The sequence below is a fragment of the Neofelis nebulosa genome, chromosome 8 (assembly GCF_028018385.1).
Source record: "Neofelis nebulosa isolate mNeoNeb1 chromosome 8, mNeoNeb1.pri, whole genome shotgun sequence".
Taxonomy (NCBI): Eukaryota; Metazoa; Chordata; class Mammalia; order Carnivora; family Felidae; genus Neofelis; species Neofelis nebulosa.
Window position 1 is genome coordinate 37,759,220 of NC_080789.1, and position 18,308 is coordinate 37,777,527.

The 18,308-nt window shown below is 35.1% G+C and overlaps 1 protein-coding gene across 19 annotated transcripts in view; it reads left to right on the forward strand.

Moving 5' to 3' along the window:
- Positions 1–18,308, forward strand: part of PPFIA2 (PTPRF interacting protein alpha 2) — a 480,968-nt gene that overhangs the window by 271,584 nt on the left and 191,076 nt on the right. For all 19 annotated transcript variants that reach the window (XM_058741898.1, XM_058741906.1, XM_058741916.1 and 16 more), the window contains 2 exons: positions 6,982–7,083; positions 17,851–18,015. In XM_058741898.1, coding sequence (XP_058597881.1) covers positions 6,982–7,083; positions 17,851–18,015 — 267 coding nt within the window. The remainder of the gene's footprint in view (positions 1–6,981; positions 7,084–17,850; positions 18,016–18,308) is intronic.

Below are 18,308 nucleotides of genomic sequence, written 5' to 3' on the forward strand. Positions count from 1 at the left end.
TATGTATGTGTGTGTGTATATGTGTGTGTGTGTGTGTGTGTGTGTGTGTGTGTGTGTATCTCACAACTTCTTTATCCATTCATCTATCAGTGGACACTCGGGCTGCTTCCATAGTTTGACTATTGTAAATAATGCTGCAATAAACATAAGGGTACATATAACCCTTCAAATTAGTGTTTTTATATTCTCTGGGTGAATACCCAGTAGTGTGATACTGGATCGTAGGATAGTTCTATGTTTAATTTTTTTGAGGAACCTCTATACTGCCGTCCACAAGAGCTACACCAGTTTGCTTTCCTACCAACAGTGCGCAAGGGTTCCTTTTTCTCCATATCCTTACCAACATTTGTTGTTTCTTGAGTTTTCTTTTTTTTTTTTTATTTTAGCCGTTCTGACAGGTGTTATGTAGTATTTCATTGTGGTTTTTATTTGTGTTTCCTTGATGACAAATGATGCTGAGCATCTTTGCATGTGTCTGTTGGCCATTTGTATGCCTTCTTTGGAGAAATGTCTGTTCATGTCTTCTGGCCATTTTAATTGGATTACTTGTCTTTTGGGTGTTGAATTTTATAATTTCTTTATATACTTTGGACACTAACCCTTTATCACATATGTCATTTGCAAATATCTTCTCCCATTTTTTTAGTTTTGTTGTTTGTTTCTTTTGCTGTGCAGAAGCTTTTGATTTTGATGCAGTCCTAAGAGTTAATTTTTGCTTTATATTTTAAAGGAATTAATCTACATTGTGAAGATTTAGTTTTTAGTGTGATTGATATAGCTAGAAATGATTCACTCTTGAGTAAAAGTTGCTTCAATGGTGAATACCTGAATACCTGAATGTATATAAACATGTTGAGAGCAAAGATTTTAAGTTGCCTCTTATTGTCATCTACCTAGCACTTAGAATAGTGTCAGTACATAGGGAGTGCTCATAGAAATGTGTGTGTGTACATGTGTGTGTGCGCATGTGTGTGTGTGTGTGTGTGTGTGTGTGTGTGTGTGTGTGTGTCAGATGCATGAGTATGTGTTAACAAAGAACAGTACATCCCCTTTGGTTTGAGGGTACTTACATGGCACTTTGTGTCCTGACCGCTCTTTAAAATTACAAGAAACAAATAGAGTACGGAAAGCCATTTTGGTCCTGGGGAAAAGTAGGAATTTTGGCAGACTATCATTGGGAAAACAAATGATTAGTCTGAAAAGTTGTTGAATATGGCCTATGGTTGGTAACTAATCTACTAGTCCTGTCTCAGTGATTCAAAGCAAACTGAGCTCTTCCTATAGACTCCTTTGAACTCAGAAACAGTGAAGTTATGAATGAAGTTTTCTTATAACATTTATCTTTGTTGTCCTCAGCTTCTGAAAATACTGTTAAACACTGTGTTCTGTGTCTTAACTTTTTCACTTAAAATTATATTTTTGAAATCATTCCATATTTCTATAAAAAGATGTAGCCTATTCATTCTGCCCTTTGTACAGTATCCCATCATGTGCATTTACTATATTTAATTCACCCATTTTCTATAAATGGAAATCCAGGTTGTTCCCAATTCTCGGCCACAAAGCCAGCTTTCCTCAGAATCTCTAATATTCTGATGCCCATAATGTTGTTCCAACAGCAAATATATGTAATGTAAATCACTTCCTAAATTCATTTGACTATGGATTTTTTTTTTTCTGAAAATCTTACAGAAATACAGTTCTATAGACTATAGTTTGGGAAACAATAGGCTAGAGAAGTAACATGAATTAAATATGTATTTTTTTTCTCTGAGAATGAATAAGACAATATAATATAGCCAATGAAAAGGGGCACCTGGGTGGCTCAGTTGGTTAGGCGTCTGACTTTGGCTCAGGTCATGATCTCACAGTTCGTGAGTTCAAGCCCCATGTCAGGCTCTGTGCAGACAGCTCAGAGCCTGGAGCCTGCTTCAGATTCTGTGTCTCCCTCTCTCTCTGCTCCTCCCCTGCTTGCACTCTATCTCTCTCTCAAAAATAAACATTTTTTAAAAATATAGTCAATGGATAAATAATACATCTGAATGCATGGATTATTGGGATAGTAGTATCACTTTATATATACATGCAATAAAACATAGTAGACAATAATGCCATTGCTGTGTAGAATATAGCACAGCATAATATTTCAGATGTAGACAAAAACAACTGCTACAAAGTAAAAAGGATGTCAGACATGTTATATGTTGTGCAAATTCTAAAGATATCAGAAAAAGAAATAACTACCAAATGATGCCTTTTAAAAATCATTTGGCTATTATAGTAAAAAAGTTTGGCAAAAGTGATCCATTCATTTATTGTAAAAAGAAGGAATCAGTGTCTATAATTTGTCAGGAACTATGCTAAATCCTAAGAATATAAAAATAAGCAATATAACAACCTTGTATTAAAGGGTCATACTGTTACTTAGAGAAGATGAACACATAATTCAATTATTTTAAAAACAATTTAGTAAATGCATTGATAGATTTTGGACAAGGTACTGTAAACATTAACAATGTGTACTGCTAATTTAAAAATAAATTAGGCAGAGAGGATGTGGAAGAGTATAAGGAAATATAAGGAGTATAGGAAGAGGATGTTTAAGAGATAGTATGTGAAAGAAAGAAATCGAAAAACAGAGAGAGATGAGGAAATGGAAAGGTGGAAATAGAAACAAGAAAGAAAAATCTGTGGTAGATGCAGAAGACGGACCTCCTAAGAAGGAGGCTTTACAGGTTCAGAGTCACCTGTAAATCAACAATGTCTCTAAGAACGTAGACTAACATTAAGAAGTTAAGTGTGTGTAACTTTAGTGATGGGCTTTTAGTGACAAAAATCCCTAATGCCCCTCAAATGTGAATTCTGAAAGACCTAGGAGGTCAGTGCAGCTAGTGTTGTTATCTCTGTGTCCTCTGCACCTAGCAGTGGGTCTGAAATGTAGTAGGTGCCCCATAAATGTTGTGTGGGTGGATGGATAAGAAGGATGATAAGTTTGTATCAATTGGAACTATTAAGAAATTTGATAATTTTTCATTTTCAGCCCAAAGAAGGCAGTATTGCCGAAATTAAGGAGTTTTGGAATCAGGGTGGATTATTTGTAGCTGTGTGACCTTGAGCAAGTTATTCATCTGTAATAAGCCTCAGCATCCTCATCTGAAAAATAGGGAAGCGATTAAGTAATTCATATGAAGTGCTAATGTCAGGGCAGAGCAAAATGACTCCTGCTCAAAAGGGTAGTTATTGTTCAATGATAAAGTGAATTAACTATGAAAGGGCCATGTTTTAGAGGGTTTCAATTTTAAAAGTTAAAGTCTGTTTACATTTGGTGTGTTTGAAAGTAGGAAGCTCTGAGAAGTTTTGTGAGCTTGAGACCAATAATTTTTTTGCAAAGACTGAAAGAAGGACAAATTAGAAAGATCAGGAGGAAAAAACAAACAAGTTATCATCTATAGCACTGACTGACTCTCTAACATTGGGCAAATTCCTTATTTTCACTAGGCCTCAGTGAGATTTGTTTTTAAGACTGTATATTCTAAGAGCAGTTTTAGGTTCCCAACAAAATTTAGGGGAAGGTATAGAGATTTCCTACCCCCATACATGAACAGCCTCCCCTATTATCAACACCCCCCATCAAAATGGTACATCTATTACAATTGATGAACCTACATTAACACACCATTATCACCCAAAGTCCACAGTTTACGTTACTCTTGGTAATTGTTCACTCTTGGTGTTGTCGATTCTATGAGTTTAGGTAAGTATATAATGACTTGTATCTAACATTTCTCCCTACAGAGTATTATCACTGCCCTAAAAATCCTCTGTGCTCTTCCCCAACCCAAACCCTGTCATTCACTGATCTCCACAGTTCTGTTTTTGTCATAGTTGGAATCATACAGTGTATATATAGCCTTTTCAGAATGGCTTCTTTCACTTAGTAGCATGCATTTAAGTTTCCTCCGTGTCTCTTCCTGTCTTGATAGCTCATTTCTTTTTAGCATTGAATAATATTCTATTGTCTGAATGTACCAAAGTTGATCCATTCACCTATTGAAAGGCATCTTGGTTGCTTTCAAAGTTTAGCAATTATGAATAAAACTTTTATAAATATCTATGTGCATATTTTTATGTGGACATACTTTTTAACTCCTTTGGGTAAATGCTAAGGAGTGGTATTGCTGGATTGCATGTAAGAGTGTTTAGTTTTATTTAGTGACATTCTAGCATTTTGTTACAGAGTTTTATTATGATTAATGAGATCATAGAAATTGCTTGGCAGAGTACCTGGCATATTGTAAGGGCTGAATCAGTGTTAATTATTTTTGGTGTAATTATTATCTCATAAAAGATATATAAAACTCAGTTCATTTTCACAGTAAGGATGGAGAAGTAGGTACAGAGGAGACAAATGTCACAGGAAAAGTATAAAAACATTTGATGATTAACTCTATATGTGGTGTCTACATCTAATGCAGTCCCAGATACACAGAATGTGCTTGTCAAATTCTTGTTACTCTGCATGGAAGGTATACTTTGCCTTGGGCCTTCTAGTTCCCCATACTCCCTTTGGACTGAGTAAGAAGGATAATTTACGTAATGGTTATCTAATTCTTCAGATAAGGGGGGGGGGGAACTTACTGATAAATGCACTTCAAATCTGAATCATATAAACCTGACAAACAGCTAGGGTGAAGTGATATAGTAGAAGAGCACTAGACAAGGGGTCTAGAAAACTATGTTCACAGTCTAACCCTCTTACTATGGGTTGTGAGCTTCACGAACTTAAGATTTGAGTCTTAGTATTTCAGTTCTCTCAGCCATCAAATGGGAATGAGACTACCCGACTGGTTACTTAGAGAGCAAGAAGAGATAAGGAATGTCAAGCAGTGCCTGCAATTTGCTAGGAAGTTAATACATTTAAAATTAATCTTAATACAAGGAGTCACCAAATAGCGTGCTCGGATTCAGTTCCATGATAAAAAATAAACCAAATCCAAAGTCATCTATCACCAATAACATCTTGACCAATTGCCGTCCTCGGTTTTGAATACGTGATTGCTTCAGTACATTTATAAATTTGTATTTTTCTCTTCTCTAAGCATAAAAGCATATTTCTTCATTGTAGAGAGTTTTGATGATAAAAATACATAGGAGGAAGCAGAAAAAAAACAAACCTCAATAATTTTTTTACCACCTGGAAATATATCATGTTAAAATTCTGAAATATTTCTTCCTTCTGGTATTTTGTTTTTCTGTACATATATAGTAAGCTGAATCTCTAGAAAGATAAACCCAGATATCTTTTTAAAATTGATATGATGTTAAATATAGATTCGATTTATGTTTTGTCTAGTAATATCCATAAAGATTACTTTTAAATACCTATGTTAACAATATATAATACGGAATTGTCACTTTCTTCTTTTCTCCATCAAAATTATGCTGTTCTTAAAAAGTTTTGTTTTTTATGGAAATGTTTATTATTTTCTACCTGTTGCTTATTTCCATTCTCCACTTAAAGAATATGCTCAGAGACTATCAACAACATTTAAGCAGGCAGCAATGGGGGGAGAAAACATTTATCTATAATGCTAGCCTAAGTGTAACAATGAATTCTTTCATCTTGATTCTAAGCTCTAAGTCTGCTCTGAGGTCTTTGAAGTACCCACTTGGGCTATAGCCACTCAGAAACTCAACAAAATAAATGGTTTGAAGCAAACAAAAATATAAACCCTAAATCTTCCCCAGCTTTGCATAATCATCATATTCACTTACTTTTGACTATATTTGCCTTTAGAGAGGTTAGGTTAACCAAACTGTCTCCCTGATTTTCATTTTTATGTTTGATCCTCTGACAGTGACTTCCAAGCACAGGGCCGTTTTCCCAAATATTTAAATATTTGGCAAAGATTTAACAATTCTCAGGTTTATTACTGAGAATCACTTTTAAATAATTTAATGGTCATTGTAATGATAACATGGATCTCTTTACTATTTTTCAAAATTATTTTAAAATAATATTTGTTTACACATTGGAATAGCCAAATAATTGAATTAAGTTTCTTGATTTTCTTTTTAAGTAATCTTTACTGTGTCTAAACTCTCAGCCTCATGGTAAAAATACCCAGATTATACAATCTCTGATCCCATTTTGGAGAAGCCATTGAAGATTCCTCCAAAGTGTCATTTGTCACATGGAGAGAAGATTACTCCAGAACCCTTAATTTTTTTATTGAAAATAAATACTGAGTACACGCTATGTCTTAGACATTGAGAGTGTAGCAGTGAAGTCTAGACAAAGTCCCAGTTCACAAGGTGCTTATGCTTCAAAGGGAAGAACAGAATAATGTATAAATTAATAATTTGCTAGATGATTTTATTAACTCTTAGGTATTTATTATTTTGTAAGAGGTACATTCTCTTTTTTCATCTTGTTAACATATAAATGAACATCTTAATCTCTAAATAGCATAGCATTTAGTAGGATTTTTGTTGTTGTTGGTAGTGGTTTTTGTTTTGTTTTCTGTTTTGATTTTTGATGATTTAGTATACTCACTCTGCACATTGCTAAATAGGGATTAAAGTGAGATTTTTGGAGTTCACAAAATTGGCCAAATTTAAATCAATGTTGTGTGTGTGTGTGTGTGTGTATGTATATATATATATATAATTTGCATATTGTCATACTAATGTCAATTTCAATGTGACATATCTGGTACATTTTGAAATATATTTTATACACTCATCTGAGCAACATATTATTGCTCAAATAAATGTGAATGCTAAATATCATGGATTAGCATTTTCTGACCATTGGAACCAAATTAATTTAATAATAGCAATATATTTATATTCCTGTCATTGAAGTCATTATTTCCATTTTTGACATTCAGAAGTTTATATTTTGATTTTTTTTATCCCTGCGGGACATTTCTTTTTATATCTGAAATATGTCTTCAAATGTATTTATTCCCTTTTCAGGAATTTGCTGCACTGACAAAAGAACTCAATGCTTGTAGGGAACAACTTCTAGAAAAGGAAGAAGAAATTTCTGAACTGAAAGCTGAAAGAAACAACACAAGAGTAAGTATAAAATGCCTCTGCTTGGAATTAATTCCATATACAATGCAGTGCCTTATCTCTTGTATACTCATACAAATAAATATTTTAAAGCTTGAGGAAGACTTTAAGCAGATACTAACTCATCGTGTGTTATTTAAAGTAAAGGAGAATATTCTGTAAAACTCAAAACAGGAAGGCCGGAAACCTAAATTACAGTCTCAGCTACTAAATCACTATGTTGCCTTAGAAAATGTTTTTATTCCTCTTTCCTTTGCTTTATTTGAGTTTACAAAGAAGGGCTGGATTTCAATAGTGAGTTTCAAACTTCCAAACTGTTGTATTGGAGTAAGGGACCAATACCTCATAGGCTGGAAGTGGGCAGAAGAGGTGTGGCTTAAGAGGGTGTAAGTTTCAATTGTGCGGTGATGTGAGGGAGTGGCTAGGCATTGGTCCTCACTTCACTCCAGCAAAGTATTTATTAAAAAAGAAAAAAAAAAGAGAATGTATAAAACCACTGGAGCAGAACTCTTCTAATTAAGAGAGGCATACCTTTTCTATTTCAGAAGATGATTGAGATTTCCAGTTCTGATTTCATGATACTGATGGGCTTTACTGTATTCTGTTCTTGGAAACTCATATATTCTTTCAGTCTTATGCCCTGTGACATTAAAGCCCAGAATTTGATCAAAGATGCTGTGTTTTCTTATTCAGAAGGAGAAGTCACTAAATTCCATAAGATATATAAATCACCAGATTACCTATAAATTTCTCTACTAAAAACACTTCTGTGTGGATATATAACTCAATTTCAACATGAAGTAGGTGAAAAATATTTTCAGGGTTAGAACTCTATCAGATTATTACTATAAAATGAGAAAGTGAGATATAGTTAATAGTGTATTCATTTTATGCTTGGACTTAGAAAGTAACATAAAAATAATACCTCCACAAACAGTGAGCTTGTGCCTTTAATGAGAAGTATGCATTGTATGAATAATGGCTATATGATCAAACTCGATTTATCTCCTTATTCTTAGGGGTCTCATTTTATGGTAAAGAGAATTCACACAGCATACACACAAGGAATTGGTTTTCTTTTTTTTATTATTATTTTTTAATGTTTATTTATTTTTGAGACAGAGAGCACAAGCAGAGGAAGAGCAGAGAAAGAGGGAGATACAGAATCTGAAGTAGGCTCCAGGCTCTGAGCTGTCAGCACAGAGCCTGATGCAGGCTCCAACTCAAAAGCCGTGAGATCATGACCTGAATGGAATTCAGACAACTTAACCGACTGAGCCACCGAGGCCCCCCAAGGAATTGATTTTCATTGAGACTTTGATGAGCCAGTTACATGGGCTGCCTCAAAGAGAACACAACAAAGACAGTTTAGATCATGTTATCGGGTGTCAGATGAATTTTTTCTATTTTTTTCACCCTTGATTTTTAAGTTATAATTTTTTTATGCAAATTTAAAATTTATTTCTGCCATGAGATTTATTCTGCCCTATTTCACTATTTTCCATTTTAATGCTTTAGGCTACATTCCCTGCTGTAGCACAGTACAGCCAAATGTAAAAGTAGGATCCGGAAACTGAACATGGAGGGAAATGCAAACTTCTTGGTAGACTTTCAACTAATTCTCATATTTAAAATACACCAGAAACTCTTCTTTTAGCTATGTATTTCTTCTTTATACAGTTTTTTTTTTTTCCCTACAGCCCTTTACTCCTTCTTAATGCCTATGAGGGACACGTTATAATTACCCCCACTTGACAGAGGAGGCAACTGCTCAGAAAAAGGCATATAACTTGCCAGAACTTACACAGTGAATAGATAGAAGAGAAGGCATTTGAAAGCTAAGGCAGTCTAACTTCAGAGCCTGTGCCTTTAGCCATGAGACCATTGGCATAATTACTCAAGTTAGGTCTATGGAAAAAAAAAAAAACAAAAAACTAAGATTTACAACAGCTTAGAGAAGACATTGCCTAAGAATAAACCATTGCAATATGGAGTGAGTACCTCATTCCTTCCTGATTGTGACTAATTTCAGAGAACTAGGAAGCAGCATCCATACAATATTCATCATATTACACTCCACAAGGTCCAGGAGGAGTACCTGCAGCTGTTACACCTGCAAAGGAACCTTGGAGGATACAGGAAGTAAGGCAAGCTGTGCTTGAAATACCTCTTCAGGGGTCAAAGTGAGAAAGATGAAATATTAAATTCCAGTAGGGTAACAGAAGCCATTGATTTTAAACATGACTTTAAACATGAATGATATTTACTTTGAAACCATGAATAGAGCAGAAAAACACTTTTTCCACATTCCTTAAAGCAGTCGTGTGGAGGACTTTTGTTGTTGATTAAACCAAGGAAAAAAGATTTATGGAACCTTCTTTGTGCAAAGTATCAATTACATATCAACTTCCTAAGTTACATAATCACCTATCACCCTCCCCCAAAAAATATCCAGGGCTAAAAATCAAACATATCTTCTTCCTTCCCCCATAATGCCCTCTCAATGTTGTAAAATGTAATACTTTTTATAAATTTATGTAATAATTTCTCCTTCTACATGTCTACATGTTCTGTTTTTTGTTGTTGTTGGGGTTTTTTGTTTTGTTTTGTTTTTCCCTGCTGTAAACACCACTATTTAGTCATAGAGAAAGAGCTACAGAATTTGCTCTTGGTGTTACATTGTGAGGAGGTTTAAAGTAGAAGTGAGTGTCTCCATTTCCAGCATTCTGATACCATTCTCCTTCCATGTTGGCGAGTTAACATATGCTCATGAATTGAGATAAATAACAACAACAAAAAAAGTCCACAAAGAGAACTCATAAGAGGATAGAGTATTTGTGTTAATTTTGAGTATCATCAAAACAATAAATGAGACAGGGCTCTACTATATAATATTTGAATGAATTATATCTTCTAGAATATATGTGTCAGAGGGAGTTCAATAAATGATTTATTGGATATAGCAATTAATAATAATGATCATATTATACTAGCTAACATTAATTACATGTGAACTGTTTTCTAAATGTTTTATATGTTTAACTCACTTTATCCTTACAGAAATCTCATTATTCCCATTTAATTGATGGGAAAACTAACATATAAATAATTTGCCCCAGGCCACCCAGCTTATAAGTGACACATTTAGGGTATCTACTTCTCAGCTTAACCACAGGATATATATTTAAGAGACCATATTCCTAATGTCACTTGCAAATCATACATGATACAAGGGTTGTGTTTAGGAAAAAAGGAGAGTTTGTCCATTTTTCTATAGTTCAGTTCTAATGTTCAGTAATTTATTCTGTATCAATTGTGTGCAAATTGATAAATACGAGGTATTTATTCTGATGTCAGAGCTGAAAGTTGTGGCCATTTATCATTTTGTCACTATAGTAACACCTGGTCCCCAGCTCAAAAATATGAATGAATGAAAGAAATCAAAGTAATCAGTAAATTCAGTTGCCTCAAGTAATTAAATTCAGGACATCCAAATAAAGTCATCCTAATATTATTAATTACCATGCAAAAGTAGAAATTTCAAAAATTGTAGAGAATATTTATAAACACATTCAAAAAAATTTACTGTTTAATATTATCACACTGTAAGTGTAGAAAAATGATTAGGCAAAATTTGTTATTTTTTTTTAAATTTTATTTATTTATTTATTTATTTATTTATTTATTTATTTATTTATTTATTTTTATTTTAGAAAGAGCAAGAAAGCAGGGGAGAGGGACCGAGGGGGAGAGGGAGAGAGACTCTTAAGCAGGCTCTCTACTCAGATCGGAGTAGGATGTGGGGCTCAATCGCACGACCCTGGGACCATGACCGGAGCTGAAATCAAAAGTCCAATGGACACTCATCTGACTGAGGCACCCAAGCACCCCCAAAATTTGTTGTTTCTAAAACTTTTCTGACCATACTTAGGCAAATTATATTTATAGAAAATAATTTATTCCTGCCATTATTTCAACATAACTCAGATTGACTACTAAACCTTATCATGTTTTAGTAGAATTAATTAGTAAAAAGCTAAAAGAAAACCAGAAATAATAAACCAGTTATTGTTTATTAATATCAGAGTGGAAAATTTTTATTGTTTTGGAACCATTTTAACTGTTGTTGTGGCTGAAGATTTCAAAGAATGTTTATGTTATTGGCAGTGTTTTAGAAAGTAGCTATTGCATGACTTTAGAAAGTAGCTATTGCAAAAAGAAATTATGAGGCATTCTTAATGTCAATTATAAATAGTAAAGCTATAATTTTATCTTATAGGTCACCAACTAAAAGACTTAATTATCCTCAATTCAAATTAAAGACTAATTTGAAACATTCCTTAAAATGCCCTTACTTTTGTTTTGAGCCAAGAAATTATACAAATAAACGCTTAATTACAATGAGACCCCTTCCATTACTAAAGAGAAGCTTCCCATTTTTGACAAACTTCTGTCTACACTAGTTAATAAAATCCCTTCAAACATACTTCCTCAATGAGTAGAAAGTACAGGCCAATTGAAAGGAAGACCGTAGCAGTTGAAGGCAGGTGAAGACACATGTGCGTGCATATGTGCTTGTATCTGAAAGTGCTCTGATAGGATATGATAAGCAGAAGAGGACATATAACTAACATATAACGTAACTAAGGACATAACTAATAGCACAACTTTTGCAATATGAGACCTAAGCATTTACATAGAACTGTAGGGGATGGTAAACAGTATTTGAGGGTAGAGGATGTTAAGTACACTGAGCACAAAAGCAACTAGTTTGAAGTTTCTCATTCTCAGATGTTAGTGATGTATTATGTGGCCGTATTACAGCAGCCAAATTTAGTATACAGTCCAGAATGTATTTCTACTTGAATGTCATTTGTGATTGAAAATAATTTTACACTCAGGGCACCTGGGTGGCTCAGTCGGTTAATCATCCGACTTCAGCTCAGGTCATGATCTCACGTTCATGAGTTCGAGCCCTGTGCCAGGCTCTGTGCTGACAGCTTGGAGCCTGGAGCCTGCTTCAGATTCTGTGTCTCCCTCTCTCTCTGACCCTCCCCTGCTCATGTTCTGTGGCTCTCTCTCTCAAAAATAAATAAACATTAAAAATTTTTTTTAAAAAGAAAAGAATTTATTTCACATAGGTTAGGTGGAATTTAAATGTAATAATAAGTTGTATAATTTTAGAAATTTAGTTCAAAAATTTCCAACGATGCAATCAATATGTACATATGCATATATTATATGTTTGTGTATATGTGTATATATATATAAACCATGGTCATTAAAAAAATTTTTTTAACATTTATTCATCTTTGAGAGACAGAGAGAGACAGAGCGCAAGTGGGGGTAGGTCAGAGACAGAGGGTGACACAGAATCTGAAGCAGGCTCCAGGCTCTGAGCTGTTAGCACAGAGCCCAACGTGGGGCTTGAACCTACAAACTGTGAGATCATGACCTGAGCTGAAGTCAGATGCTTAACTGAAAGCTACCCAGGTGCCCCTAATCTGTGGTCATTTGAAATGAATTACACTGTAGAACTAGTGGCCATTTATGTAGTCCCTGCAGTCTTTTGAGTACACCAGGGAGAGTGCCTTTGGCAAGATTTATTAAATATTAGAAAAAGAGTAGTTCTTAGCAGAATGCCTGGGTGGCTCAGTTGGCTGAGAGTCCAAATCTTGATTCAGGCTCAGGTCATGATCCCAGGGTCATGGGGATTGAGCCCCCTGTTTTGGGCTCCATGCTAAGCGTGGCTTCTCTCTCCCTTGGCCCCTCTCCCCTGTTCATGTGCTCTCTCTCTCTCTCAAAATAAATAAATAAATAAATAAATAAATAAATAAATAAATAAATAAATAAATAAATAAAAGTGTAGCTCCTAGCAAAGGTGTATAATTAGTAGATTATTAGTGGTATCTTATTGAATTCCTCTTTATTTTTCATTTATTTAAATTTGCAAGCTTCAAAGCTATAGGTATATGCTAGATTTGAACATTTTTGGCCACATTCTCTAGGCTAGATAAGTTACATTTATCTTACTTCAATTCAACAAGTGAGTATTAAGCACATATTCTATAGAATATTTTCCTAAGTATTGAGGAGTATTCAGGAGCCCTTAGTATTCAGTAAGTATTGAGGAGTATTCAGTATTCTTAAGCCCTTAAGAAGTCTGTTTTAAAGAACACATTATTTTGTGTTATTATTAGATAGATGAAAGTTCCTAATTGCATAAAGCAGTACAGCTTAACTGTATTAATCAAGAAGATATTAATTAGGGAATATGAGAAATCTCTAAACATAGCTTCTGTGCACAATGTCTAGGACCATATTTCTTAGCCTTGTGGGTTTTCCTTACATTCCCAGACCCGGAAACGTGCAGCCTCTGCTACCACCTGTGCCAACAAAATGGACCCCCATGCTAGCAAGTTTCTTCATCTGGCTCCCTTCAGAATCTGCCCTGTGTGGGTGACTCTGGTTGGCTGACTCTTAAGTCACATGTCTGCCACCTAGTGGTTAAACATGCCTGAGAAATGTTTTGAATCCAGTATTGGGAGGATGACATTCAGAATGCAGAGAACTATCAAAGATGGAGGATATGTTCAAAAAATTGGGGGCAACCACAAATACGTCTCCACTACAACTTTTGTTGTACTCTTCCATATTAAAATTCTAAGCAGCAGCGATACTGACATGTATCTATCCAGCAATACAACTATACTTGAACATAAACAAAATCACCTTTTCTCAAAAAAGAAAGTCCATGAATGTAGCTACATAACCAGGGTTTGTCCATAGTATACTCTTGCTCTTATTAAATCTCAATCATATCTTAATATTCTATAACCTATTGACTACTTTAAGTGTTAATCAGAATCAAGTATCCAATATAAAATAAAGAGGGAGAATAATATACATTATGTATATATAATATAACAAAAAAAAAAAATCCCCCTTTCTCCAGCTGGTCAAAAAGTCCTAATGGCAGTTATAAATTCCAATTCTAAACCTCAATTCTTGGACTTCTGTAGATGAACTGATATATATTCATCACCAGCTCTAAGTACATAATTTCAGGATGATAGCCTCCCGGCCTAGCACTGTGTTATCTCCAAGATTGAATTAAGACAGACTCTTCTTTGGATCCTTTAACCGTTCTATGGAATCACCTGCTTCTGAATGATGTGATAGTGTAGTGAAACCAGGGCTGGAGGCATCAGTCAGTTGCATTACCCCCTTCACTTTAAAATGTGGTTTTTTTTGGTCAGAAGTAATATTGTGTATGATAACAAGACTGTAAGCAAAAATCTTGATGAAATGGTATTGCCAGTAGAAGCATAGCCATTAGAGAAGGCAAATCCATATCCAGAAAAAAAATTACATTAAGAAAAGATAGACACCCCCTCCTTGACGGAAGGGATTTGATGTGATCTGCTTGCATCAAGGTGACTAGCCTGGTCTCTAGGTGGACTGTTATCATGTCAGGGGTTCAAGATTGATGGCTGCAGCTGGTCACTTGGCCATTCAGCTGTGGTGGTAACCCTATCAACCTTAATGATGAGAAGCCCATTTTGCCAGGTCAGTGAATAACTTCCATCCCTGAAACCATGGTCACTTTTCTATACCCATTGAACAAATATTGTGGTGGCCAGAGAAATAGGCTGATATCTACAAGGTGATTAATTTTTGTCTAGCAGATTGTTGAACTAACTAGTCCTAGTTCAGAGGTAACATCCAAGAAATTTGGTATTTTCTTTTCCTCAGTACTGTTACCATGCTAAATAGTTGAGGGTTCTTTTAGAGAAGATCTTTTGATTAGCTATTGGTTCATAACAGACCACACCAAAATTTAACCTCAGAAACAACATTATACTGTACTCACCAATTCAATGGGTCAGGGATTCAGAAAGGGCACAGTAATGATGGCCCTTCCCCGCTCTGTAATGTTTGGGCTCGCAACCCGATGACTTGATGGCTAGTGACAATGATATGCTGGTAAATGATTTATTTTACCAGAAAAAATTTAAAAAGCACTAACCTATAGTATTTGGAATTCCCATGGTTTTAATACTCCCATGGTGGCTGACTTCAAGCTACCAACATGATATCACTGAAAGCTGAGAAGTGAAATGATGCACAATAGAGAACCAACCTGTGGTATTTCTACCTTCAGATGCAATAGACGTAAACACCCCAAAGAGTGTAGATAATGGTAAAATACTTAGGAATTTTATTAAAAACTTGGAATTTAGTAAAATAATTAGGAGTTAATACATTTTGAGTGTTTATTATCTTTTCAAATATTGTTTATTTAATTATAAGCTTACATAATTTAAGCTTCAACAATAACTATGTTTAACCACCGGCTCACAGAATTCCTGAAAATTAACAATCCCCTCTAACAAGCTGGTATGGGCCAGTGTCAGCACACCATTTGAGGTGGATAACTCGAGTATCTGGACTCTGCAAAGTCTGCTTGGGAGCAACCTATTTCTCATAGGTTCTAGGGCTCTGTGTGAACTTAACGCTGCTTATTTCTCCAACGTCATCTGATGTTAGCCTTTCCCTGACAAACTTTGCTTTAACCACACCAGTCTATTTTCAGTTCCTCGATATGCCCAGCTGTGCCCTCTTCCAGGAGTTTTCTTCCTCTGGCTCTTCATTTGGCCAGCTCTTTCTCATCTTTTAAGTCTCAGTTTCAATATCATCCTCTCAATGAAACATCTGTTTACTGCTCTATGCAAAGTAGGTCTCTCCTCTTTTCAGCTCCCATAACTCTCTGTTTTAGGGTTAAGTTTGTGCAAACTCCCATAACCTACGTGAAACAGCTCGGATTTAACCAGTGCACACACGTATCTGTAGACTTCAAGAGAGTAGAATACCATGAATATAATCAAAGATTGAGAAATAAAAGGAAAGCTCTTTGAAAACATTGTGTCATTTCACACGGAAGAACTATTAATATTATTTTGACCCTTAAATATAATCCCTACCTACTGATCTATACATTTAGGGTCTCAGTTATTTGTGTTCTTCTGTGCCAATGCATGGCAAAGTTTTCTGACACTTTGAACCATAATTACTGATGGTGAATGTAGAAAAATTAATTTATTAAGAACTAAGAGGGGCACCTGGGTGGCTCAGTTGGTTAAGCATCCGACTTCAGCTCAGGTCATGATCTTGCAATTTGTGAGTTCAAGCCCCGCGTCGGGTTCTGTGCTGACAGCTCAGAGCCTGGAACCTGCTTCCGATTCTGTGTCTCCCTCTCTCTCTGCCCCTCCCCTATTCACGCTCTGTCTCTTAATAATAAATGTTAAAAAAAAAAAAATTAAAAAAAAAAAGAACTAAGAAATGTGACACTAATATGTGACACCGAATTGAACAATGACATTGTGAAAACCAAGCATTTTTACTACTTTAGGATATGTAAGCTTTAGGAAAACTCCTGAAAAAAATATGTTTTCTTTATTTCTTTCCATCCCAGTATCTTATATCTGCTTTTTCCTTTTTTGTTTGAGTAACTTCTGCTTTATTTTACATAGGCATTTGTTAGCCTATACTTTTCACTACCCTTCTGAAAATCTCTCCCACAAAACTTCCTGGTCATATATTATTCTTCCCTGACCAAAATATTAATAACTGAGAAGTTAACCCAGCAGTTTTTTTTTTCAGGTATCTTTGTTTTTAGCAGCAGAACTGCCTTATTAAACTAAACAAAGGTGAAGCCCCAATTCACAGAACATTTTTATTTTTTTAAGTTTATTTATTTATCCTGAGAGAGACTGAGATAGCATGACTGGGAGAGGGGCAGAGAGAGAGGGAGACAGAGAATCCCAAGCAGGCTCTGCACTGTCAGCACAGAGCCCAGTGAGGCTTTCGAACTCACAAAACTGTGAGATCATGTCCTGAGCCAAAACCAAGAGTCGAATGCTTAACTGACTGAGCCACCTGGTCGCCCCACACAAAACATTTGAAAGTAAAATTTCTTTGGGAAATGTTAGGGTGTAGGTCTGGAACAGACTGAGACACTGTTTTCTGGACTTTCATGGCCCCAGAGGCTACTCTGGGTGAGTGTAGGTTCCCAAGTAGACCGTTATTTAAAAACCTCTTTTCCCCAAATGACTATTGCAAAACCTCAGTTCCTATATTCCACTTGGTTGCATCTACTTTATTATTATGTAACCTAAGAATTAATTGTAAATAAAATTATTAGTGATTTTCACTGTGATTTTTATAGCAACATGTGATTATAACTATTACTATAATCACTATACAAATGTGATTATCACTATAATCACATTCAGAGCAACATAATTATGCTCATTTCTTTCAATTCAACAATTTTAAATGACCAAATGTGTATTAAGTTAGTTGTGACTTTTAATACTCTTCTAACAAAATCATCATGCATTGTGCAATGTTCTTCAATAATTACTCTATTTGATCACATCTATTTTGTGTTCTATTTCTACTGAGCTCATGCTGAAATTATTAAATTTTCTAAAAGGATGAATAAGAATTTACATTACATTTTTTAAATGAGTAATTCCATTATATGATAGAGATGCAGTTTTATGGACCTTTAATGCCTTTTATGGACCCTGGCTTAGATTCAGGTGTGTGCTTCTTTGCTGCTACCTGTGGTAAACTCTGAGGTTATCATGAGATGCTAGGTAAACCTGCAATCTTTTCAGATAGAAGTCATTTATAAGTATTAGTAACTTGTGTTCATAAGATAATTGCATTTAGGGTAATTACATTTTCTGTTACGCCCAATAGCTGTTACTGGAGCACTTGGAATGCCTGGTGTCACGACATGAAAGGTCGCTAAGAATGACGGTGGTAAAACGGCAAGCCCAGTCCCCCTCGGGAGTGTCCAGTGAAGTCGAGGTTCTCAAGGCACTGAAATCTTTGTTTGAGCACCACAAGGCCTTGGATGAAAAGGTAGAGTATTTAGAAAGGTTGATTACAGTTTTATGTGTCGATTATACCTCAGTGAAGCTGAAATTTAAAAAAATAAAATAAACTTCAGCTACCAATTTTAAAGAGTATTGACAGGAGATTTCAAGCTTCACTGTGCTTTCGTCATGAGCATCAGGTTCCTTGTCTTCATCCATGACTCAGCTGACTCCTGACGTAAATGAGTACAGAGAAACACGTTTGAATTATAGGAAAATCATTTTTATAACTGCGGCTGGATTATTGTGTGTATATTGGTGATGCTCATAACCCTGTTT